Below are 24,263 nucleotides of genomic sequence, written 5' to 3'. Positions count from 1 at the left end.
GGGCTTGCTGGGAGCTGCCAGCATCGCTTTGCAGTCAGCCCAGAATAAAGAAAACCATTTTCAACACTTCTTTTGCATTTGATTACAGAAAGATGAAGTTATGCCTGGAAACTGCCATCCAAGAAATGATGGCAGTGAAGATGCACCTCTCCCTTCTCCCCAGAGATGGGAGCTGATGTTGGGAGCTGGCCCTGCTTCACCTGGACATGCCCGCAATTTGGCCACCCCAGGGTGGGTTTGGAGGTGGGATGGTTGTGCAGGGGTAGGACCTCAGTCTGCAGCAAGGATCCCTGCTGCCAGCTTGGTACCTTGCAGAAATGGAGCTGCATTACATCACCTTGAGCATCTGTCCCGTGCTTGCCAGCAGCCCTTCTGGAGGTAAGGCTGCCCAGAGCAGCTGCGGATGCCCCATCCCTGGCAGTGCTCAAGGCCAGGCTGGATGGGGCTGGGAGCAGAGGGGTGGGTACGAGATGGTCTTTAGGTCCCTTCCAACCCAACCGGTTCGGTGGTTCTCTGATTCTATGATAATGCAATGCCAGAACTTGCTCAGGTGCCGTTGTAGAGGAAACATACCTTTAAAATCACAGCTTTCAAGGAGCTGAGAGAGGCAAGGTTTGTTGAGAGGGGACATATAGAGAGTGCTTTCCATCCTAATTCTGGAGGGGATTTTTTGCAACCCTTGTCTTCGAGTTTGCTCAATGCAAGGAACAGGTTGCTTCCAAGCAAAACCTTTCTCTTCGCATCTCAAAGGACAAGGAAGCGCAGTCAGCTAGTTATCCAGTCTCAGCTGGTGGGCAATGGCTTTCCATACCTGCCCATCTCTGCCTCCTCAATATGTCTGATCATTTTTCGGTCCCTCTCTCCTCCTGCAGCAGCCCTCACTGCCCACAGTCCACCCCTATGCCTACTAAAAAGATCAGTATATTCCAAGCCTGGGAAAAAGTGGGTCACCTCTCCAGGAGGGCTGGCTCTGCTGCGCATCAGGGGCTATTCCAGATTTATATTGCCACTAATATTTCTCCATGCAAAATGCCTCAGGTGTTGCCCTCTGGATTCTCCCTTCTCAAGGCTTCCTCAGTCTAAATCTATCATTTTGCTGGAGCAAAGGCTGGGACCAGGTGGTTTGGAGAGGGAATTGATCAAGCCGAGTTGTCTCTGTGCCCCTGAAGTTGCAATGAATCTGAAGGGATCCGAAATCCTGCCAAAAGCTCAAAATGCAAACACACACCCTCACCTCCCAGCTCTGGTTTGAACAGAGGATGCTCCAGAAATGCAGGCTAAACAGAGGGATGTGGCGTTTCTGCTCACAGCAGGCTCTAAAAATCCAGAATTTGAGCATGTGCATCCATGTGGCTTGTGGTGTGCAGAACATGGGGGGATTTATTGTCTTGCCTAAGGGGGACCTCTGCTGTCCTGGTTTCAGCTGGGATGGAGTTAATTATCTTCTTAGGAGATAGTACAGTGCTGGGTTTTGGCTCTGATGTGAGAACACTGTTGATAACACGCTGATGGTTTTAGTTGCTGCTGGGTGATGTTTATATCAAGTCAAGGACTTTTCAGTTTCTCAGGCCTTGTTAGTGAAAAGGCTGGAGGGGCAGAAGGGATTGGGAGGGGACACGGGCAGGGCAGCTGGCCTGAAGTAGCCACGAGGTATTCCATACCATGGGATGTCATGCCTGGTATAGATCCCTGGGGGGTTGGCTGGGACCCAGGATCGTGGCTGGGCATCGGTCAGCGGGTGGTGAGCGGTTGCATTGTGCATCACTTGTTTATGATTTCTCCTTTTCCCGTTGGATTTTATTCTCTCCCACCACCCTTTCATTATAACTGTTATTGTCATCATTGTTATTACTGCTCTTTCATTTTTGTTCTGTTTCAGTTATTAAATTGTTCTTATCTCCACCCTTGAGATTTCCATCCCTTTCCCACACTCCTCCCCACCCCTCTGGGTGAGGGAGGAGCTAGCGAGCAGCTCTGTGTGTGGTATTTAAATACCAGCCAGGGTTAAACTATGACACTGCTCCTGTAAAATCCGCCCTGCCCAGGATGCCCCAATTTTGCAGCAACAGACAACAGTCAGTATTTGTGTTTTCCAGAGCACCCTGCAGATACCAACTAAAACAGCTCCAGCAGAGCTGCCGTGACACAGGGTTAGATGGAGACATGAGGTCTTCAGAGGGGAGGTGGTGAGTGCAGGTTATCCAGCACCTCAGGCACAGGCTGGGGAAGCTGGTTTCTCCTCCCGGTGCCTCCTGTCAGAAGCACACAGCTTACACAGAGGCAAAGGGTACCAGGCTGTTTGCTTTGACCTGCTGCGCAGCTGCACCAAGCTCCTGGCCGGGCTGCAAGGCACCAGGCAGTGCAGGTACCTCCTTAGTCCTAGGTTAGTTCATTCTACAAATGTCATCATTTTTGACATCAAGAAGTTGCATGTATTTAATTTTCATCCATTAATTTTCCTCTCTCCTCCCTGTGACACTGAAGGGCCTTAAAAATATGGGATTGTCTTCCTTTGGAGGGTCCCACGGACTTTCATCAGGGAAACTCTCAGTCTGATAAACCAAGGAACAGCAGGAGCTGTTATTTCCAACCCTGGTATTATTGTTGCATGCCAGGTCTGCACCCCCTCGATTTTTTTCTCCCTACTTAGGACTGTATTCCTTGTACTTTTATTGGTTTCATTCCTTCTATCCCCACAGGAGAAGTCACCTCCTGTCTCCTCCTAATGAAACCACTCATCTTTTCATTGCTAATTGCTTGTTGTTAGCACCAAGGGTTACATGCGATTGCTCTTTTCCTTTGTGCTGAGTGTAGGAAGCAGTTTATAGAGGAATAAGAAAAGGAGGGGAGGCTGAGGCTTTATTTTTTAATTAAAACACTAGGGTTTTGATACCCAAAAAGATCAGAAGTAACTGTATTTCCAAGTGTGTTATAAAACCCCGTCTCCATAGGAAACAGCTCCCATGAGATGTGTTAACCAGATGGAAACGCACTGAGTTACGCAGCAGCTGCTCTGCAAACAGGGAGCCTTTTCCTTGGCACTGAAGGCTCTGGAAGAGGGGTGCAGTTCCAGACCGGGTGGTATTTCTTATCCTGATTTTCCCCAGAGGGGTATAAAGAATGAGACTTCAGGTGAGCTGCTGCGTGAGGTATTTCTCATGTGCTACAAGGGTCAGAGAAAAGCAGTGTTGAGGTCAGAGACAAATACTGTAAATGTTGAGCTTTTCAGAAAACCAGTGCTACTGGCACAGATCAAAGCTGACACACTAATGGCCAGGGCAGAGCCAGTGTGGGGCTGCTGTGGTGCAGGAGAGCACTGGGAGCAGAGCTCGGTGCTGGACTGTGGTCAAAGCAGCTGCTCAGCTCCTCTGTGGGGATCTGAGGACCACGCTGTGCTCTGAGCTGCCATGAGTCTCCAGCAGCAGGACATTTCATTGAATGGTTTGGGTTGGAAGGGACCTTAAAGACCACCCAGTCCCACCCCCCACCACGGGCAGGGACCCCTCCCCCAGCCCAGGCTGCCCCCAGCCCCGTCCAGCCTGGCCTTGAGCCCTGCCAGGGATGGGGCACCCACAGCTGCTCTGGGCAGCCTGGCCCAGCGCCTCGCCGCCCTCACAGGGAAGAATTTCTTCCTCATCTCTCATCTCCATCTCCCCTCTCTCATGTAAAGCCATTCCCCCGTGTGCCATCGCCACCTGCCTTTGCCCAAAGCCCCTCCCCAGCTTTCTTGCCGGCCCCTTTAGGCACTGGCAGGTGCTCTAAGGTCTCCCCGCAGCCTTCTCCTCCCCAGGCTGAGCCACCCCAGCTCTCCCAGCCTGTCCCCACAGCAGAGCTGCTCCAGCCCTTTCATCATTTTCGTGGCCTCCTCTGGCCCCGCTCCAAAAGGTCCATGTTCCTCCTTGTGCTGGGGACCCCAGAGCTGAACGCAGTGCTGCAGGGGGTGTCTATTGCAGGCTTTTTCTGAGCTGTGGTGCCTGAGCAATTGGAGACTGTGTGTAGATTAAACCTGATCCATTCCTGCTTTTCCCCCATCCTAAACTTCTCACGGCGTGCAGAACAGCCAGCCTTCGCTGTGCACCCTCAGGAAAGTCCTGGCTGCCTTATTCCTTCAGACCAAGAGTAATGGGATGAAGGCAAGGTTGAGGATTCAGGTGCATAACACAGACTTCTCTGTTCTCAGAGAGTCAGCAGAAATATGGACAGATGGACCGACTGAAGGGCAGCAGCAGCCGCTTATTCCTCATGACCTACCTGAATGGCTGAATTATTGTCGTCTATGAGTGTGTCCGTCACCTCTACCTGCCCCTCCTCCACCACCTTTTGCAGGACCATCCAGAAAGTGCCAATGAGTCTATAGAGGAAAGAAGAGAAAAGTCAGGCAAGCTCTAGTGAGCACCCACCAGCATCTGTTTTTAATGGGAAAGGGCTTTGCTGGCCATGTCACCCAAGCATATGTTTTTGGCTGGTTTTGCTTTCCATTTGCCTTAAGAGGAGGTAGATGTGAGACGCAAGATCAGAGCATGGCCAAGGTTTCTGGCAGCTGCAGCAAGTGACCACAGCTCAGTAGAGATGGTGGTCAAAGAGGCCAGGAGAGAAGCCATTTCAAGGTAACACTGTTGGGATAAGAAGAGAAGGAGGCTTTGGGCATCATCAGTCTTGTAGTACTGGGAGGCAGTTAAGGGAACCCAAATTGGCCTTTTCCATCCTGAATGTCTGCATTTATGTCTGTGCTAGTTAATCAAACAAGGCAAGAACCAGGGCACTGTTCCTCACCTATCTGCACCAGGACATTGTCAGCACAGGACATGACATGGGGAGGTCCCAGGTCAACATGCCTGACCCCAACCTACCCCCTCCCAGGAGGGTTTATCCTGTGGCAGGGCATCCCTGGAGCAGTTCGGATGTGCCTGGTTGTAGGGGGGATGAGTTGAACAGCCCATCTGGGCTGGCCCAGGATGGGAGAGCAGGGCTCATGATGGTTAGTTTACTTGGATGGAGATAGTCTGAAGGTTCTGCATGAGAGTCTGAAAGTTGCTCAGAGGAGACTGACTCCCTTCTCTAACCATAACTGATGCCTGAAGGCTTGTGTCCTTGTGCCAGACCACTCTGACCCTGCTAGATATCTTCAACCAACACAGCAGAGACCCAGGGAGGTTAGGCTGTCTGCATCCTGGGGGATATCATACAATCATTTAGGTTGGAAAGGAACTTTAAGATCATCAAGTCCAACCACTAGTTTCAAGACCCAACTGGAACAAGTCAAGAACTACCCCATGTGAGGTCAAGCTGACCCAGCTTTGAGCATGAGATCGAGCTAGAGAGCTCCTGAACTGCCTTCCAGTCTGAATTATCCTGTGATCCTTTGATATGATCCTACGATCCTTGATCCTATTATTGCTGTGGTCTGTAGTGTGTGAGGCAAGCTGCCTGCCAAAGTTCAGTCCCTGCGTATTTGTCACACCCCGGTGGAGTTGGTGACAGCCTCACCTGGGCCAGGACCACATGACCCAGAGCCACAAGAACTTTTGCAGCTGAAGAGAGACATTTACAGCATGCATGGAGCAATGGTTTAACACATTATTTCCTCCTTCCCAGGTTGTCCCCATTATTGTGCTGGATGCTATCGGCCCGACAGCAGAGCATTCCCATCTTTCCTTCAGTGGAAAACAAGCTGGTTTCTCCAACCCCACCGCTGCAACAAGCAGCCTGCCCGACTGCACAGGAACACACGCGGAGGGCTCACATCTGTCCCACCGGCCCTGCATGGGCTGACTCCCACCATGGGCTGAGATGAATGTTGAGGTGAGGGTGTATAACACCTTCTAACCATCATGACTGTTTCTCCCCTGAGCTTCTTCTCACCACCTGAACTCCTCCAAGATGAGCAGGATGACAGCATCTGGTTGCTCTTAGTGGTTCTTGCCTGGGCTTGCTGCAGCCTGCCACTCGTACAGCCAGGGAGCGCAGTACTGTGTGACCTAAAAGCAGCCACGTTTGTTAAATTACAGGTCTGAATAGATACCACAGAGTGTGGAGAAGCCTGGCACTCTCTAATAAAAGTCATTACTTATTTGCCAGCTCATGGCTTGTCAAGGAGTTTTGTGTTCTTCATGTTCTGCTGTGGCACCAGAGGGACCTTCCCAGGCTGAGAAGAGCCAGCTGTGAATCAAGTGACTCCTGATACAGAAAAAGCCCTGAAACAGTGAACACAGAGCTGCCTTACCCTGTCTGCCTTGCATGTCATCTCCAGTGCTATGATCCCAGATGACAGTGAAGATATTACACGGCACACCAGGAATATGCCTGCAGTGCTCTGCCAGCTGGGGCCAGCGAGAAAGCTGCTGCTGATTAAACTGCTTCCTTGCCAACCTTAAGGCATCGCTTACTGCGATGCTGGTTTATGGAGACGTGATTTCACAGAGTAAGACAAGAACTCCCCGTGCTGTGTGCTGGGGTGCTGAGGGCTCCTCTCTTGCCTCTGCCCCTGTGTAACCCAAGCGCCCAATGCTTTGCCTGCATCAGCAGCCTGGAGACCCACGGTAAAAGCAGGGCAAGCAGATTTACCCTAGGTCAGCCTGCTGCAGCGCTGGAAATGGGCTTTGACTTTCCCACCTTTCAAGCCGTCTGTCTCCTTATGCTTTGAAGCACCCTCTGAAATGCAGCACAGCACTGGATGGAAGAGCAGGGTCTGCTCAGCTCCCTGGGGTCCTGGGGGTGTGATTTGCCTGGGTCCTGCCCCTGCCAGACCTCTTTTTTTTTTTTTTTTCCTCTTTTCCCACCCAAACGTCCTTTCTTTGCACTGGTCCCTGTGCCTCCTTGTGCACACACCTGCATGCATGGGGATCAGACAGCACCTCTGTGGGTATTTCTCTGACCAAAGAAATCAAACTGTGCTGTGTAGGTGTCCCACTGAACACCACTCATTTGAAATAATGAACTACCTGAGGAAATTAATAAACCACCTAAGCAAAACAGAAAAATGACATTACTGTTGCTCATCCACTTATCTAGCTCTGACTTGCAGTAGCAGCAGGGATGTCCTGCTTTCCAGCAAACTTCTGACAGGTCCTGCTGTAGCTTGCTGGTCATGTTTGATGCTCTAGGAACAAAGGAGAGCTGTGGCAGAGCTTCCCCAGTGTGCTGTGCAGGATGGGGCCTCTCCCTGCAGGACTTTCACCTCCCCTCCTCAGCTCCCACATACTGTGCATGGCTGGGTCCCAGCACCGAGCTCCTTTAACTCTGTCTCCAAGGTGCCATGTAGGTCATCAAAGATTAACACCTCTGTGTGCTTCACATCGCTTCGTGCACAATGAATAACGCACCACCGGCCCCCATGGAGACCTGCTTCTTCTCTAAGACAAGCCTGTCGGGGAAGAAGGCTCCCTATCAGCCTGGATTTCAGGGTTTGTGAAATAATACTTGCTGTTTGCAAGAGCAGCAGCTCTCCTGTTTTGGGAAGTCTTCCTTGAGGGAAGTCTGTGGGATGTGAGCACAGGCTCTGCTGCAGGGATCTGGAGGGCTGTCCTCTGCCTATGGCTGGATTTGATTAAAGCAGGTCAGTTTGGAGGGATGCTCTTGTGGCTTGAGCTCTAAAATCAAGTTATTTTAGTACAGTTGCTTATGAGTTAGATTTGTGAACGTTGCTAGGCTCAGCCAGCAACACACTGTGCAGTTCTTGCTCTTACATGTGTTTGTAGGTGTTGGTATTATTTAATCTATTTGCTGACGGCACATCATAAATATGCAGCCCCTTGGAAATGCCACATAGCTCTAAGCTGTGGTAGTGGCTTCTCTGCTCCTCTTAGATCAAGGTGGATGCAGGTACCGGTGGCTCACATACGCGTATTGCTCCAGAGCGGCCTGATGAAGGAATGGGAAGCTTCTTGCACAGAGGCAGTGATGGCTTATGCGTCTGTAAGTGGGAATAACCCTCAGTGATGAGGAAAGTCCTTACTGCTGTGATGGGAAATGCAAAATAACCTGGAACCAGCCTCACCTCCAGAGAATTTACCCTGGACCCTGTCACCCTCCCAGGAACTCTGGTTTACTGAGCTACCCTCAGGGAAGAGCCCTGGTTTCAAGGCAAGGTGTGCTCCTTTGCCAAGGGACATGGTATGATCTCTTAATGAGAAGACACCATTGTCAGAATTCTTTTTTTTTTTTAACCTAAAAGCTAAGAACACAAGGAGGACTGTCTCAGCCTGGTTACAGATAGCATAATCTAGCAATTTCATTCAGGAGGCCCAGGAAAATCATACCATGGACTTGGCAGTGCTAGGTTAACATTTGGACTTGATAACCTTAAAAGTCTTTTCCAACCTAAACAATCCTGTCTATGGGACTGAGGAAGAGCTCAGCTTTTGCTTGCCTTTGCAGTGGCCTATGAGCATATGGAGAGTCTTCAAAGCTCAGCTACCATAAACCAAGCATGTGTCTGACACCAGTGTGTTCACCAAGTTCAGACAGATCACTGAATTTTCCTGATCGATTTAATGCTCTAGACTGCAATCCACTTCAGTACCCTCAGGCTGATGGAGGATGCATGACAGTACTGTAGCTTTGGGCACTTCTGCTTTCTATTTCAGCTGCAGAAGCTGCTCTAAAGCGGTTTCGAGCTGCCTTGCCTTACTGTGCAACTGCAGGGGGTGGGAATGTGCCTGTAGCCAGTTATCCCTGCCCAAATACCTCTCAGTTTCCCAACTGAAATCTCCAACAGCCCAGTGCTCACAGCTGCTGCTTTAGCAACAAATCAGCGTGGGGCTGAAATGTTTCCCAAGAGATCTCACAGCAGGGCTTAGAGCTTCTTGTCCAAGGGCCAGCATGTCTGAATCACAGACCTGTTGTGTAGAAGGGACCTCCTGCACTAAGCAAGACCATCAACAGCTCTGGATGAGTTTGGCCATGACTTCACCCCCCCAAGCCTCAAAAACCTCCATGGATGGAGACCCCCCACCTCTTTGCTGACTTGTTAAGGCTGTACTACCCTCCAAGGGAATAATATTTTCCTGATGTCCCAAGCTGTGCCTGTTGCTCCTTGTTAATTCACCTAGTTACTAGTTAGCTCTGTAACTCCCCTTCAAGTAACTTCAGGCTGCTCTTAGGTGGACCTTGGTGTCCTTTCCACCAGACCAGCCAAGCCCTACTCCCTCCACCTTTCTCTGCAGGTAGCATGCTCCAGGCACTAGTCAGCTGAGAGCTCATTTGTGGTGGTGGTGGTGGTGGTGGTGGTGGTGGTGGTGGTGGTGGTTCCAGCTGATGGCTGCTAGTGTTGACCCCACCGAGGAAGCAACTGAAGTCTTAAATTAGTCATGATGAGACTTTGCCATTAATTGGTGCCTCCAGGGAATTCCATTCCATGGGAAATACCTAAAGGTATCCTAGATGGGGGAACGAGGATTCTTCTGGTTCCTCTAAACCCCCTTGCTGGTGGTAGTGGGACAGGGCACAGGCGAGGCTGGTCCGAAAAAGCATGTTTCTACTTCATAGCAGCAACGCACATGCTCTTCCCTGGTGCTTCCCAGCTAAGGAAGCCCCCCACAGCTGGCAGCTCTGGCCATGGTCCAGCCCGTCTCACAGTATGTCATCTCTTAATATGAACACCACCTCCGAAACAAGAGGTAACTGGGGGATTTCTCCAGTGTAGCTGTTGTGGCTTTGCCAGGAGGGGTATGAGAGCTGTGGCAGTTTCTGTGCTCAAGGCTTTATGGCATGGTAGCTGCCACACACCCGTATGGTGGTTCTCCCTGAGCGCATCTGGATCTGTCCCTGTCAAATCAAATAGCAAAAAGAGTGGGGGAAAAAAACCCAGGAGTCAACAGGGTGCAAGGATCTCCAAGAGGCATTTTGTGCACAGCCCTCCCTTGCCTGCTCAGGAGCATGGTTGTGGGGTTGGGGGGGAGCTGGGGCTGATAGGGGTGACCCTAGAGCCAGGCAGTATCTCCGCATGAGAACAGAATAATAAGATGTCCCAGACAGAGGGACCCCTCAGGACAGCACATGCCCCAGCTGCAGCAGAGAGCCAGAGGCCCCTCCTGAACCCCCAGACTGATTTTCCAGACACCTCCTGCTCCTGTGACTTGCTGCAGTGCTGCCTCTGGCTGGGACAAAATCACTCGTGAGAAGCCCAGAGGCTGCAGCATCACGTACATCTCCATCACGTTGATGTTCTCCCCAGCTGAGCTACAGTCAAAAGCACACGCTGCTTCTGAGTGCTTAGAACTGCAAGCTGTTGCTGCTGTGGGAGCAGATGAAAGCAGGTATGTCAGAGCCAGTCCTAGCCCTGCAGCAGCTTTTTCCCAGCCACAATATTTGGATGGTGGTAACAGGCAAAGAGCAGATGCTTCCACCTCCTGAGAAGATGGTGAGATGCAGGCCCTTTCACCATCCTCTTAGCATGTCCTTGCAACCCTTCCAGCCTGGCTTCTGTGTTTCTGCACTCCCCTGCTCTGCTCACAGACCTCGGGCCAGCTCATCTGCAAGCGTGTGACTTATTGGGAAGATACATCCGCGTTAGGCTTGGGATAACATGCTCCTTCCTCAGACCCCTCCCTTGACAAAAGCCAAGCAAAAGCCAATAAAATATTCAGCACTGTCTACACAGCCCTTCATTTCCAAGTGTTTCATAATTCATCAAGTGCCCTGCTCCCTTCCCTGGCATTTCTGCTGATGGAAAGAAAGGGAGTTTTTCTGGGTCACTCGTAATTTTATCAGACTGTAGGAATAGCTCTTGTTTCAAACCCAGCCTGGCTGGTTCAGTGCTTAGAGCTTGCTCAAAGCCTTGGATCAGAGCAGTCTGGGATGGCTGCACACCCATAACATGGCATGCTTTGCTCTTTGCCCTTGTCTCCCCTTCCCTGCTAGCTCAACCCTTGGATGCTGTTTGCTCCCTGGGCAAATTCTGCTCCTGCAGCTAGGGATAGCCTCTGGTTGGTGGGTGGCATCTTCATCCATCCATCCATCCATCCATCCATCCATCCATCCACCCATCCATCCACTCACCCATCCATCCATCCATCATCACATCCTGGGAAGTGACAAAAGGTAAATCACGACATCTCTGTCCTGGTTTGGTCCCCACCTCCAGGCACCCCTTGCAAGGTAGGGTGGGGAAAGCAGAGGGATGCTACTGCACTTAACCCATTGCCAGGCCTGCAAGAGCCCAGGAGAGTGGAATGAAGGTTCAGCTGCCCAAGGGAGAATCCAGCCTGTACTTAAAGACCTCAGGGAGAGCTGATCTCATGCTCCTGAACCACTTGGAGCTGTTGGATCCATCTAAATTAGGGAATTAAGTGTTGCCTGGGCACATCCCTCACCCATCCACACTGTGGTGCTGCCTGCCAGGGCTGGCCAGGCCAATGCACTGTCCCCAGCCCATCGCAGGGATGCAGGGGCAGGGGTCAGCCCAGGGCTGGGCAGCCTCAGGGTACTTTGGAGAGGAAAGCTTCCCCCCCTCACCACGACCAGCCCAGCTGGGGGCTTGGGACAGATGCAGATTGTTATTAGGATTTTAATCTGATATCAAACAGGGAGGGGGGAGTAGAAAAACAGAAGAAAAGAAAAAAAAAAAAGAGTTGTCACACTAAACCACTATAGAACCCATCCCTGCAGCCTCGTCTGCTCCCCACCCAAATTTTCAATGCTCATCATACTCCAGCGTGTCCAAGAGAAATGAGGAATATTGTGTGGGAGGGAAGGGCAGGCAGGAGCAGCCATTGCATCTTCACGCCCCTGCCCAGATGCCTTCCTACCCCAACACTAAGAGCTGCAAACACTGAAGGATTTGGTTACACCCCCAAACCCAAAGCAACATCTCCAACCTCCTGCACCATGGCTACAACCCAGACTCTACACTGAGCACTACCTTGCCCAACCTGGCACCTGCCAAGAGGGCAGAGGAGGTCTGGGGGCTCCTGGTCCCTGGGGATGGCTGGAGGGGGGCACAGCCTCCAACGTGGTGGCATGGTGGGGAAGGACAGCAGTTTTCCTAAACACCTGCGCAGTCTGCCCTGAATTAAAGAGCTTCTGCAATGCAAAACAGGCAGCATGGGGAAATGACAGATGCCCAGAATGCTCAAAGAAGTGATCATGGGAGATGTTAGTCTTTTGGACCATCAATGGGGCTTAAGCGACCATGCAGCTCAGCCCTGCTCAGCTATAATCTGCTGAGGTAATGAACCCATGTGAATTTGTCAGCTCCCAGAGCAACAGCCACCAATTTCCCGCTTCTTGGTACACGACCAGGACACCACTTCCTTTCCTTACCCATAAGCCAAACAGAACTGTTGATGACTTCAGTGTAGGTGGCTCTGCTAAGGTTTTAATGACTCCAGCTACTCCTCCCTAATCAACCCCACTTTTCCAGCACCTTTCTGAAGCAGTAGGCTCTGAAGCTAGACACTTTTTTTTTTTTTCCCCAGCCCGCACTGAAGCACATAATGCTGTTAGTCACGGGCTGCCAAGCAATTGCAGAAGCTCCTTGCCAGCTTCCCTAGACACAGCTTCCCCACACTCAGCATCCCTGCCCGTGCTGCTAGCCGCAACTGCTCCCTGTGTGCAGGGAAATGCAAAAACTGCTGCCTGACAAGGTCTGGTCCCCACCGGGCTCTGCCAGCTGCCAGCATCCTCAGTGACAAATTGAGTGCTGCTCGTGTGTGTAACACTCTCAGTGCCCGCCATGTCAAATTTTTGCAGAATTTTTCATTTCTTAATCAAAATATTGCATGACACCAAGTCAAACACCATGCCAAAGTCTTAAGTATACCCAAATTACCACTTTAGCAACCAGACCTGTAATCTCGTCCCAAATTAGTTACCTGACAGAATATGTTTTGATACAACAGGGCTGACTGGCACTCATTATGCTATTCCACTTGTCTTCCAGGGTGAAAAGGAAGTCCATTTCTATTTAATGAGAATTTTTGCAAGAGTTTGCTGGAAGAAAAGAAGTTAATTCACTGAAGCAGCTTCTAATATCTAGAGGCTGCTGCGCTGGAACAACTGGTGTGTCCCACATTGCACCAGGTTATCCAAATGATAACAAAACAATAATAATTACATGTGCTTGCAAGTGTAAGCTCTGACTTGCCTACTGCACAGGCTCGGTGCAAAGGAGGTAATTAGGAGGAAAGGGATTTAGGAAGCTTTAACTTCAAGTGTCAGATGATTACAGATGAAGCTGCAATTTGGCTAAGACAGTGGAAAAGGCTCTTGGTTTTGGTCCAAGCTTCAAAGCACTCATCACATAAGCCACAAGAGGAAACAGTTTGCATTTACCCGTATCTTCCAAACACAGGTGTGTACATAAATGCAAGCACTGAATCTTCCAGACATACCATCAGACCCCCAAGTATCCAACAGCAACTCTCTTTCAGCTCGTTTACTTTCTGCTTTTCCAGCCTGAGCTCCCAGAGAGTCATTGCCTCTCCCCCAGGTACCCCAATGAGCTTCACAGACCAACCAGACCCATCCAGCTGCTCATCAGAGCAGCTCCCTGGTTTCTCATCACTCATTTTTGGACCCCTCGCACATCTCTGGTCTTCCAGCCAGTCCTGCCTGCTTGCAAGGCATCACAGAGCCAAAGGACAGGTTGCTGGTGTGAAGTAAGAAGGTCCCACAGCAAAGAAGCCTTTCTTGGCAGCAAGAGGGCCACAGCTTAGCCCCTGGGACATGTCTTAGCACGTGCATCCTCACATGCTGGGAGACAGGGAAATTATAACCCTAGAAAATTCTTTAATGGCTAGAAAAAAAACCACTATTTTCAACTATTCAACCCACTTCTTGCAAAGGAGGGCTTGGGTTTTCAGTTGCATGAATCTAGAAGCTATATGGAAACCACTGTAAGCCATGAAGGGTCATTTTACGAACCCAGGTCTGAAGAAGCAGGGGAGGCTTTGAGGCAAAATGTTCAGCACATGTGAACACTGCAAGGTGAGAGAGATGGGACATGTCAGGACAAAGAGGGAAAAGCATAGGCAATCTCCACGTGACAGACCAAATCGTGTCTGGCACATTGCCGCTGGGCTGTGACTGGGACTGGGGCAGGATAAGCCCAGGGCAGAGGCTCACCAACCCCCTCTGTGTGACTCTGCTGCACAAGCCTTCTCCATGTGCACCTCCTGCCTGGCAGGGCTTTGCTCCACCCTGGAGGCAGAGCTGCCAAGGTGGCCATCTCCAAATCACAGAATTATGGAATTGTTTCAGTTGGAAAAGACCTTTAAGATCATCAAGTCCAACCATTAACCCAGCACTGCCAAGCCCACCGCTAAACCACAACCCTAAGTGCCCCATCTACATGTTTTTAAACACCTTCAGGGACAGTGACTCCACCACCTCCCTGGGCAGCCTGTTCCACTGCTGGACACCCTTTCAGTGAAGAGATTTTTCCTAATACCCAGCCTAAACCTCCCCTGGTGCAACTTGAGGCCATTTCTTCTTGTCCTGTTGCTTGTGACCTGGGAGAAGAGGCTGAGCCCACCTCACTACAGCCTCCTTTCATGTCTCAGGCTGCCTCCAAAGGAGAGCTTTAGGCTCAAGATCCCACCAAGAGATCATTTTAAAGCTACCCTAGATGTGAAAAATAAGATGTCTGCAATAACAGAAGTGCTCTCTTCTTTTCCTGTTTTCCCTTTTCCTGACACCCAAGTTGCCCAGGGATATCAGATCTGGTCTTCATTGCTGTTTGTGGGAAGCCCACCTATTGCTTTCTGTGCTTTTAAAACTTAAATATAAGGCTAAGAAATCTTGAAAGACTTCCTTTCTCCAGAACAGACTTTGCCTAATGACCAACACTGTGTTAAACAAAACCAAACAATACCCCAAAAGGCAAAAAGCCTGGATGCAGCTCAAAATCATCAGGGTTTAAAATGCACTGATAATTGCTTGTTTTCCTCTCTCCCTGGGGAAGGGCCCATCCCACCTACTCATAGCTGTCCTGCAGTTCACCATCGATCCATGAGCTCTCTGTGCTCACATGAAGAGACTGCTCAGCTTGAGGGAAATCCATCCCATATGCCTTAGGGGTATCCAAGGTGCGGAGAAAATAATCATGGGAGTTTCTGGTCAGTCTCTACTGACTGTTGGGCTTAAACCCCCTGCCCAGGTTACAGGCAGGCAAAGCTAGGTGGTGGGAATTGTCCTGTTGCTGCAGATCTCAATATGATGTGTTTTCTTGGTGATGCAAGATGAGTTTGGTGGGCATCAGTCCAGAGAAGGAAGGTGTCCTCTTGAAAGCACTCAAAACCAAGCCCTCCAGACCTCTAGGCAGAGGATCTGAATTGCTAGCATTACAAGAAGCAAGCAGTTGGAAAGCCAGCGAAGTATCATTTCACTTAGGAGCCGAACATCCAGCCTGCCTCAGGAGGTAATAAAAAATGAAAGAAAAGGCTCAAACCTCTTCCTCTGCACAGCCTGGACTACAAAAGCCACATCATCACTTGCTGGCCATGTCCAACTTGAGCTGAGCCAGTTGTCCCCACTGCCTTCTCTCCTGCTCGCTTTACTGTGGCTCTTGGGTGAGCCACGATGATCTGCAGCTCCTCCAGGGAAGTCTGGATTCTGCTCATCTCTGTATCAGTGGCTTCCCTTCTCCACCGGGCTCAGCGTTTCAGCTCTTTTTTCACGTGCCAGCCTTGCCTGCAAAACTGGACAAGTTGTATAACATGGTATCATTCGCAGAAAGGCTGAGCTGATACCTCTGTAGACATCTCAGCTGATTAGCTTGTGTCTCTGACACGGTATGGAAACTTTTGCCTTTCCAGGTTCCTGCCCCTGGTGACATCAGTCCTCCCAGGTCATAACGAAGCACACCCTGTTCATCTATCTTTTACCTTCCGTGGAAGCTGATGCTAGAAAGTCTTAATGAGACTTCAGACTTGCTTGCTGCAGTGATCCCATTGCAATGGGTTTTGTGGGAGAGGAAGGTTTCAGGTAGATGACACATCTGCCTGTGGACTGGGCAGCTGTAGGTGTACCACAGGCACCAGTCCTTAGGACTAGGAAGCTAAGCTGGGCTTTATAGACCTCATGGTCTGGAGCATTTGCCACTCGCCCTGCTTTGTGGAAGGGTATGTGGAGGAGACCCTGCTCACTGGACTGGTCCCCACCATATCCATTTTGCATCACCTAGAGGAGAAGTTGGAGTAGGACCTCCTTCTAAGGTGAATAATCCCACAACTCAGGAAGTGCAATGGAAAATGGAGATGAAAATCAGTGCTGATTTAAGAAAAAACATGAAAAGAAAGAGTGCAGCCCATGGATCAGGAGGATGGGGGACTCGGGCTCTCAGGACGACAAATTTAGGGGCATGGGTTAGTGGTGGCCTTGGCAGTGCTGAGTTAACAGTTGGACTGGATGATCTTAAAGGTCTTTTCCAAGATAAATGATTCTATAATTCTATAAATTCATTTGTAATGATTACCCAGATACATCATGAAGGACCATGCTTCATCAGACCTTGCCGTCCAGAGTATGACTCTTCTGGCCTACGTATGGTGTCCACCTTGGGACTCCTGGGGCCAGAGGGGGTGTCTTTGTGTTCAATAAACTCACGCTGATTTTTCGTCCATGAAGATGACAAATTCAGTTTTGAACCTGTAAACTTTCAGTATCTACCAGGTCTCGTGGTGCGGCTTGCCACAGCTCACCCAGCATCATCTGAAGACCCACTGCACCCCGAGCCTCCCTCCCGCTGTCTTCATTTTCTTGTCTTCCAAGTTTTTCTACTGACACAGATGATAAGTAGCTGCGTCCTCCCCAGTTTAACCTCGTGGCTATTCATTATGCTCTCTGTTGAATTGAAGAGGGTTAGTTTAATTTATAGTTCCTCATATAAAAGCTGTTCCAGAGCTTTTATCTGTTTTATTGGATCCCTCTGGCTCCTGCACAGCCAATAACACAAAACCAAAGACTCTTGAAACCAACAGTTTGTTGAAAGACAGCCCATAACAGCACTGAAGAGCAACTTTCAAGCCAGCACTAAAAGGATTAGTAGGAGAACTTGGTTCTATGATGTTTAGATATTCAAGGTTCCTGGATTGCTCCCAGCTACTAAGACAGGTGTAAGTTCCCCTCCAAGACACATATGCAGTCTGGACTTCATGTAATAAAGTTTGAGGATCCAAAACACATATAAAAATAACAACCCCCCCCCAACAACTAAATTGTGCAGGTGGCCCCCAAATGCTGTCAGATCCTCCCATTATGATTTTTTTTTTTTTTGTCTTCCTGGTGAAATTAGAAAGGAACTCTAAAAAAATTCTTTTGGACCAAGACAAAAGCAAACCAAGCACGAGACCAGTGTGCAGTGATCTTATGTGAATATTTTGTCTGGGTTACAAGCATACTCAGTTGTATTTGAGATTTAATTGTTTTCTGCCTTTTAGCAATTCTCTAGAAAAAAATAACATCTTGATGTGTGCACCTGAGGCACCACTCATCTGGTGGTCTGGTGAGTCAGATAGAGAACCTGGGTGTGATACCTCAGGGTATCCCTGGGATCTTCCACACTGAAAGGGAAGAAACTAGGGAGAAATTAATCTCCCACATCACTGACAATGCTTCAAGGTCTGCAGCTCAGACCTCTGCAATGTTTAAGCAAGCCGGGCAGCCAAAAGGCTTGCCCAGCTGTGGTCCAAGCACTGTCTCAAGGAAACTCTCATGGCACTTTCTGAGTTGCAAAACGTAGCTCTTACAATGTCCTGCTTGCCCAGTGCCTGCTCTCCAAGTGCTGCTCTGGGCGAGGAGGGCAATCAGACAAAGACAAGAGAGGAAACCTAATGCATCAGCATTCATAATTTTTTCCATTATACTCTTTCTATAGCAGTTCCGCAGTGGATTATTTTCTGCTTTCTGAAAGGTGGAGACAGTTTCATACAAAAGACTTGAATTCTGCAAAGATCTTAATTGCTGGAGAAGCCGGAGTACAAAGGACAAAACAAAGCTCTATTTTTATCCTGCCAGAGCACGGTGCTGTATTAAAAGCCTTTGGTATTAGCCTCTTTGTGTCTCTGTCAGGTAAGGAGAGCCAGCTCCTGCCCCTTCCCAGTGGGTATCGTGTTTCTGCAGAGGGATGTTATCTGTGCCCCCACCCCTGCATCACCCATTGGGCCAGCAGGGAGCCGATGGGTTTGTAAAGTGGCTTTCAGCCTTTGGCCAGATCCCGTTACGGCTTCTTGCCCTGGTGAGGAAAACAGTGACACGGAGAAAAACAAACCACCTTGAAGTTTTTGGGTTTGTGCAGTGTTTCTCATCCTTAAGGGCTGTGGTCGTTGACTAGTATTATCCTTGGTTTATGCCCAAGGAAAAGATGTGGCTAGGAAAAGGCTTGCCCAGGCTGTCACAGCAGGTCGGGAATAGGAACGGCAGCAGGGACCAAACCTCCTGCCTCAGGGATGATGCTCTGTGGCCACTGACCACACAGCCATTCTCAATGAGGTTTCACCAGCACAGCATGCTGCCCTGGCTGCTGCCTCCACTTCCTTCTTGCATCTCTGCCCTCTCCTGTGCATATGTTTCCTCCACCCCACATCACTCATATGTGTGTCTTCTTCTGCTCAGACACGCTCAAACCCACGTCTGGGGCCCCACATCACACACCCATCTCCTGCATATGTCCTCTCCCAGGGCCCTTCACCATCAGACCACATGCTACAAATTTTCACCCATCTTGAAAGTATTTTGCACATCTCCCCATGGGGACTAGAAGGCAAAGGACAGAGATGATCTGAGTTTCAGCAAGATCTCGGTATTTCTACCCAGCTCATCCCACCATGCAGCAGTTACTTGGCTTCACCATCTGCCTTCCAGGATGCATTACTTGGCATCAGAGGAGGCATCTCATGTCTTCAGGATGGGTATGTAGGACCCATGATTATTGGTCCTTCTCTTGTCTGGAGCATTTTCAGTCTGCATCTACACTAGTAAATTAGCCGCAGGCAGGACGTGGCACTGCCTTTCATCCACCTGCCCTGGGACAACCCTGGGGTGGTTTGGAGGTTTGGATGGGTCTTGGCTGGAGGGGAGAGTTTCCCAGCCTGGGGATGCTCTACCTGCTCAGGGTGTGGAGGTAGGTTTCTGGGCTGGTGGCACTGCTGGTCTGGCCCATTTGAGCTGTCCTCATGAACTCTCTTCCCACGTCCATGCTCAGCCCCTTTCTCTGGACACTCAGACACAGCACCCTGGGGAATGGCTACCAGGGACAGCCACCATCCCAGAGCCGAGACCCACTGGAGCCCAGAACCCCTCGAGAAGTCAGCATGCAGTCAGCTGCTGAAAGGAGGCTGAGGCGCTTGGCTGGGGCCAGGAAAGGATTATCTTACCAGATAATTAGCTGCATGCTGATGGCCACTGAGGCAAGAAATAAAAGCAGCTTCAATGAGCCACGCAGCCATGTCTCAGCACTGGTCACCTCCATTATTCAGGGTGGATCTGCATCAGGTGTCATGCCTTTATCTGGGGCTTTGATAAAAAGCATTAATCAGCTGCATGTGAATTATTCACAGAGATCATGGCTCACCTTTCCAAACCCCAGTGCTGAGGCTCTACTTCTCCCTACTCCTCTCCCTCTCTCCAAGATTTATGTCTGTCTTTCCTCCTCCTATAACTTGTTTCTGTGCAGGAAGGATGGGCTGTAGTTACAGCACTAGCTTGTGACCCTGGGCTTTAGTTTTTGTTTTCTGCCACAGATTCCCTGCATTTTCTTGAGGGAGGTGCTCAGCACCAACTGCCTGGGGCCAGGATGGGGCCAAGTTCATTGCCAGTGCCTTGGCACTAATATCCTGGTGTAAACATTTCTTAGCCAGCAGGAGAAATGCTGTGAGTCTGAACAGAAATCCCTCGATAATCCCTTTATGACTCGGAGTAGTCTATTCTGCAGGTTTATTCCTACCACTGATGCTCAGATTTGAAACATATTCCTTCCTCTACTACCAGGAAGCTTATAGGGTTGGAATAGGGCTCTCCTGTCATTGCCTCCTTTGGGCTCCTGGTTGTCTTCTGCTTCAGGGAACTTCAGCCCACCCTTCAGCCATAGCTGAAGTTCTCAGTTCCCTGTGCCCAGCACCCATTGCTGGGTAGGGCATGCCTTGCTGCCTCTGGCTCTCCCAGACCCCTCTCCAGGCACTGGTGGTCCATCTCCATCATGTAAACACGAGTACCTGCTGCCGTGCAGATGTCCTGGGACGTCTGAGACAAACACAGGGATGGTAGATACAACTTTGGATTTACAGGAGACACGGGTCCTTCCAAAAGTGGATACTCAAAGGGCACCTGATCTGAGCCCTAGCTCCCCATGGACACCTCTACTGCTGTGAGAGGAGGTGAAGCCCTGTTTTGGGATTCTGCTTCCCACTGCTGTCAAGGCAAAGCCAGGGGCAATGTCTTGCTTGGTGTTTGCTGATGGAGCGCTCTGATTCTGGCTCCTTTCCTGGGACAGGCTGCAGAGCTGGGTTGCTTCTGGTGCCTCAGATGGGCAGCAAGGAGAGCACGCTGTGCTGCGTCTCTGAATTGCTGAGGGACCAGCTGAACACTGCCACAGACACACTCTGGGGTTCATTTTACTGCTGTCTGTAAATGCCAGCGTGAGGAAACTGTTTCTGACTGAAGGGCTTTTTAATTTAGCAGAGAAAGACGGAACGGGTAATTAACTCCGGAAAACTTCTACAGGGAGATGCTGGATACTCCGCCACTGCCCTGGGCAGCTGATCCCCACAACAGTGAGAGGAGACCCCAACGGGTGTCTGGCTGCTGGGGAGACCAAGCTCCACATTTTGAAACTTAAAGGGGGCTTGTAAGAAAGATGAGGACAGACTTTGTATTAGAGCCTGTAGCGACAGGACAAGGGCTGATAGTTTTAAACTAAAAGAAGGAACATTCAGACTAGATACAAGGAAGCAATTGTTTACACTGAGGGCGGCGAGGCGCTGGCCCAGGCTGCCCAGAGCAGCTGTGGGTGCCCCATCCCTGGCAGGGCTCAAGGCCAGGCTGGACGGGGCTGGGGGCAGCCTGGGCTGGGGGGAGGGGTCCCTGCCTGTGGTGGGGGGGTGGGACTAGATGGCCTTTAAAGGTCCCTTCCTGCCCAAACCATTTTGTGATCTATGATTCTATGATTTCAAGGCAAATGCACCCCAGAAACAGGAGCAGCAGCTCTTGCTCCAGCCTGTAATGATGCAAAGCAGGTGAACATGCTGGGTAAATATTTCTGTTCGTTGTTGCAGGCCAGGGGTAGTTTGTGGGTAATCATCACAAAAGAACCAGCAGCTTCTGATGCACCAATATAAATTTTTAATGAAGTTAGAATAATAGAGAAATCCCAGCACAGCAAAGAGTTCATACAGGGTGAACAAAGACAGCCTGGCTAAACCGGCAGCCATCCTAGGGAAAAAAATAGGAAAGCCTGTACAAGATTCAATGAATACGCAATTATTAATTGGAGTATAATCAAAGACATGCAAGGTAGGTTTATGAGGAGATAGAGCCTGTCAAAACAAGCTTGGTTTGTTTCTTTGGAGTCGGTTTGTTTGGTAACTGCATGAAAGGAGCAGGTTCCTACAGAATGTTTGGTTTAACGCTGCCTGCTATCAGTGCCTCACACTAAAAAGAGCAGATTAATGGAGACAAACTCTAAAAATAGGACATCAGCTGAGAATCATCTTTGAATGACAGTGCTATGGTGCAATTTTGCTATTAAGCTCATAACTACCACATTAGTGAAAGGAATGTAAAAATAACTTACAATCAAATTTTCAAATAATATGAAGATTGACAGAGCAGTCAACAAGGAGACAGGGGAGGCAGCCACGCAGAGCAGTGGGGACCTTGGATGTGCCTGAACCAAAAAAGGGGCACTCACGTGCCAAAAACTGCCAAGAAACAGCATCTGCACCTCAAGCTGGCAGAAAATAGAGCCGACTTCCATGAAAGCAACAGCTCCAGACAGCACGGTGCACCAGCAGCCCAGCACGGTGAACAACCAACCCATTAATCCATAACTGCATGAATGGAGGAGGGATGGGGAGAAGGGAGGTGCGACATCCTCACTCTGCAGAGCCACAGAGATGCAGTAGATGCATCCCACCTGTGCCTGTATTTAGAGGGAGGGTGCTGCAAGTTGAACATTAGTGGGATAAAGAGCTGCGAAGATGATTTGAGATGGGAAAAAAAATGCACAATGAGAGGTGCCAAGAAGGGCCTTCTTCAAAAGAAGACTGAGAAGTACTTTGAGTACAAATGTGCAAGAGCTTTCAAGGGCAGAAAAGACCTGGCGAGCAATGGGCATAGAAGCCTCTGGCTTCATGTGCTCTGGACACCATGATGGGGGAGCCCAGCTGCCTCAGCTCAGGCTCCTGGGTCCCTGGGACAAGAACCACAGCATCTGGGGCTTTCTTTGTACTCAGTGGGGACTAAATTGGTGAAAGAAGCCAATTCTCATGGGGCACTGGAACCAGATTCCTGTTCGCTGAAGATCTGGCCATCCCTTAATGGTGAGGAATAAAGTTAATGGCACTGGCCAGCAGGACCAGGGCAGTGATTATCCCCCCACACTCAGCACTGCTGAGGCTGGACCTTGAATCCTGGGTTCAGTTTCCAAGAGGGACCTTGAGGGGCCGGAGCATGCCTAGAGCCAGGCAGGGGGCTGGGGCAGGGGCTGGGGCACCAGTCTCATGGGAGGGAGCTGGGGAGGTTCAGCCTGGAGAGGAGGGGGCTCAGGGGGCACCTGATCGCTTCCTACAGCTGCCTGTAATGAGGGACAGGACAAGAAGAAATGGCTTCAAGTTGTGCCAGGGGAGGTTTAGGTTGGATATTAGGAAAAATTTCTTCACCAAAAGGGTGTCCAGCACCAGAACATGCTGCCCAGGGAGGTGGTGGAGTCACCATCCCTGGGAGGGATTTAAAAGACGTGTAGATGTGGCACTTAGGGACATGGGTTAGTGGTGGGCTTGGCAGTGCTGGGTTAACGATCGGACTCCATGATCTTAAAGGTCTTTTCCAACTGAAACGGTTCCACGATGCTGTGTTAAAGGTGAGGCTGCAGCACGCAAGCATCAGTTGAGCTGGCTGAGGTCACAGCAGGCAGTAACTGGAACATGGCTGCAGCCCGCTCCTCCGCACCATCAGCATCAAAGGTAAGGCTGCTCCTCTGCGGCAGCCTAGGCCCTCACGAATCAAAGGCAAACTGAGGAAAACACCCACAGTGATTAAAATTCTACTGGGAAGTAGAAGTGGCTCTTGGCTGGCTGATACACCCAACGTCTTTGCTGTGCAGCACACCAATGGAAAAATGCACTTTAAAGCAATTTGGCTGAACTAGCTGGATATTTATTTTGTGTTGGGCATTTGAAAAATTCTAAGAGGCATTGGTCACCTTGAAAGTGGAAGGAATTACCTGAGTGATCACTTTCTCAGCCTCTAATTAGTGCAACCTGATGCTCTGGCCTTTCCAATTCCCAGTTCCCTGGAGGAACGACAGTTCTTCATTTCCAGACACAGAAACACCACTTTCTGCTTTTTATTGCACCTTTCAAGTGGATATTTTTTTTAGATTTTAAGACAGAGAAAGAATTGCTTCTCTGTGTGCAGAGCACACAGGATCGCTGTCCAGGAAGCAAATGGGGTAAAACCTGAAGGGCAGTTTGTTAGGGCAAAAGCATCTGCTTCAGTTGGCGTGTTTTTATTCACTTCTGCTGGGTAATGAAGATAGGAAGCTTGGAGCCATCATGAACGGAAGGATGCTCCATCCAGTCGTCCAGCTGCTGGCTGCACTAAGCCTGTGCAAATGCAGGACAGTATACCCGCTGCTTGCTCACAGCAGGGGAGTAGAAAGTGAAGGAAAGCACTGAAGGAGCATCCAGCCAAGGAAAAACTGCTGCTGTCATGGATGCAACATGAAGAGCAGGTTCCAGAGGCTGGAGCTGACACTGGCTGGGGGAGGAGGTGGACCTCCAGGTCTAGCATCTTTCCATCTCGGTCTCCCACCGCCTGTCAGCTGCCCACAGCCCCTGAGAATTCCCTTCTCACACGGACCCTGGGACAGGTCAGGGCTGCAGAAGTGATTCAGATCTCCTGTTCCACATGCCCATCAGTCATGAACTTAGTGACCACCACAACTGCACCACCTCAATGCAGGTGCCCATAGGAGGTGGTCTGAACACAACTCAAAGTGGCTTGTACTACGTATGGCTCCTGTGGGTGAGCCAAGATCTCCCTACAAGCCCTGGACCGCTCATCTGCCTGTCTCTGCCATCCATTCCCCACCCAGCTCATCTGCCTGG

At 50.0% G+C, this 24,263-nt stretch overlaps 1 protein-coding gene across 16 annotated transcripts in view; it reads right to left on the bottom strand.

Annotated features, from left to right (window-relative positions):
- The window catches only part of OTOF (otoferlin), a 127,682-nt gene that overhangs the window by 82,428 nt on the left and 20,991 nt on the right, over positions 1–24,263 (bottom strand). For all 16 annotated transcript variants that reach the window (XM_080388275.1, XM_080388286.1, XM_080388285.1 and 13 more), the window contains exon 4: positions 4,252–4,351. In XM_080388275.1, the coding sequence (XP_080244401.1) occupies positions 4,252–4,351 (100 nt within the window). The remainder of the gene's footprint in view (positions 1–4,251; positions 4,352–24,263) is intronic.

The sequence above is a fragment of the Falco punctatus genome (assembly GCF_963210335.1).
Source record: "Falco punctatus genome assembly, chromosome: 5".
Classification (NCBI taxonomy): domain Eukaryota; kingdom Metazoa; phylum Chordata; class Aves; order Falconiformes; family Falconidae; genus Falco; species Falco punctatus.
Note: the sequence above shows the minus strand (reverse complement) of the source record. Positions and strands in the feature narration are given on the sequence as shown.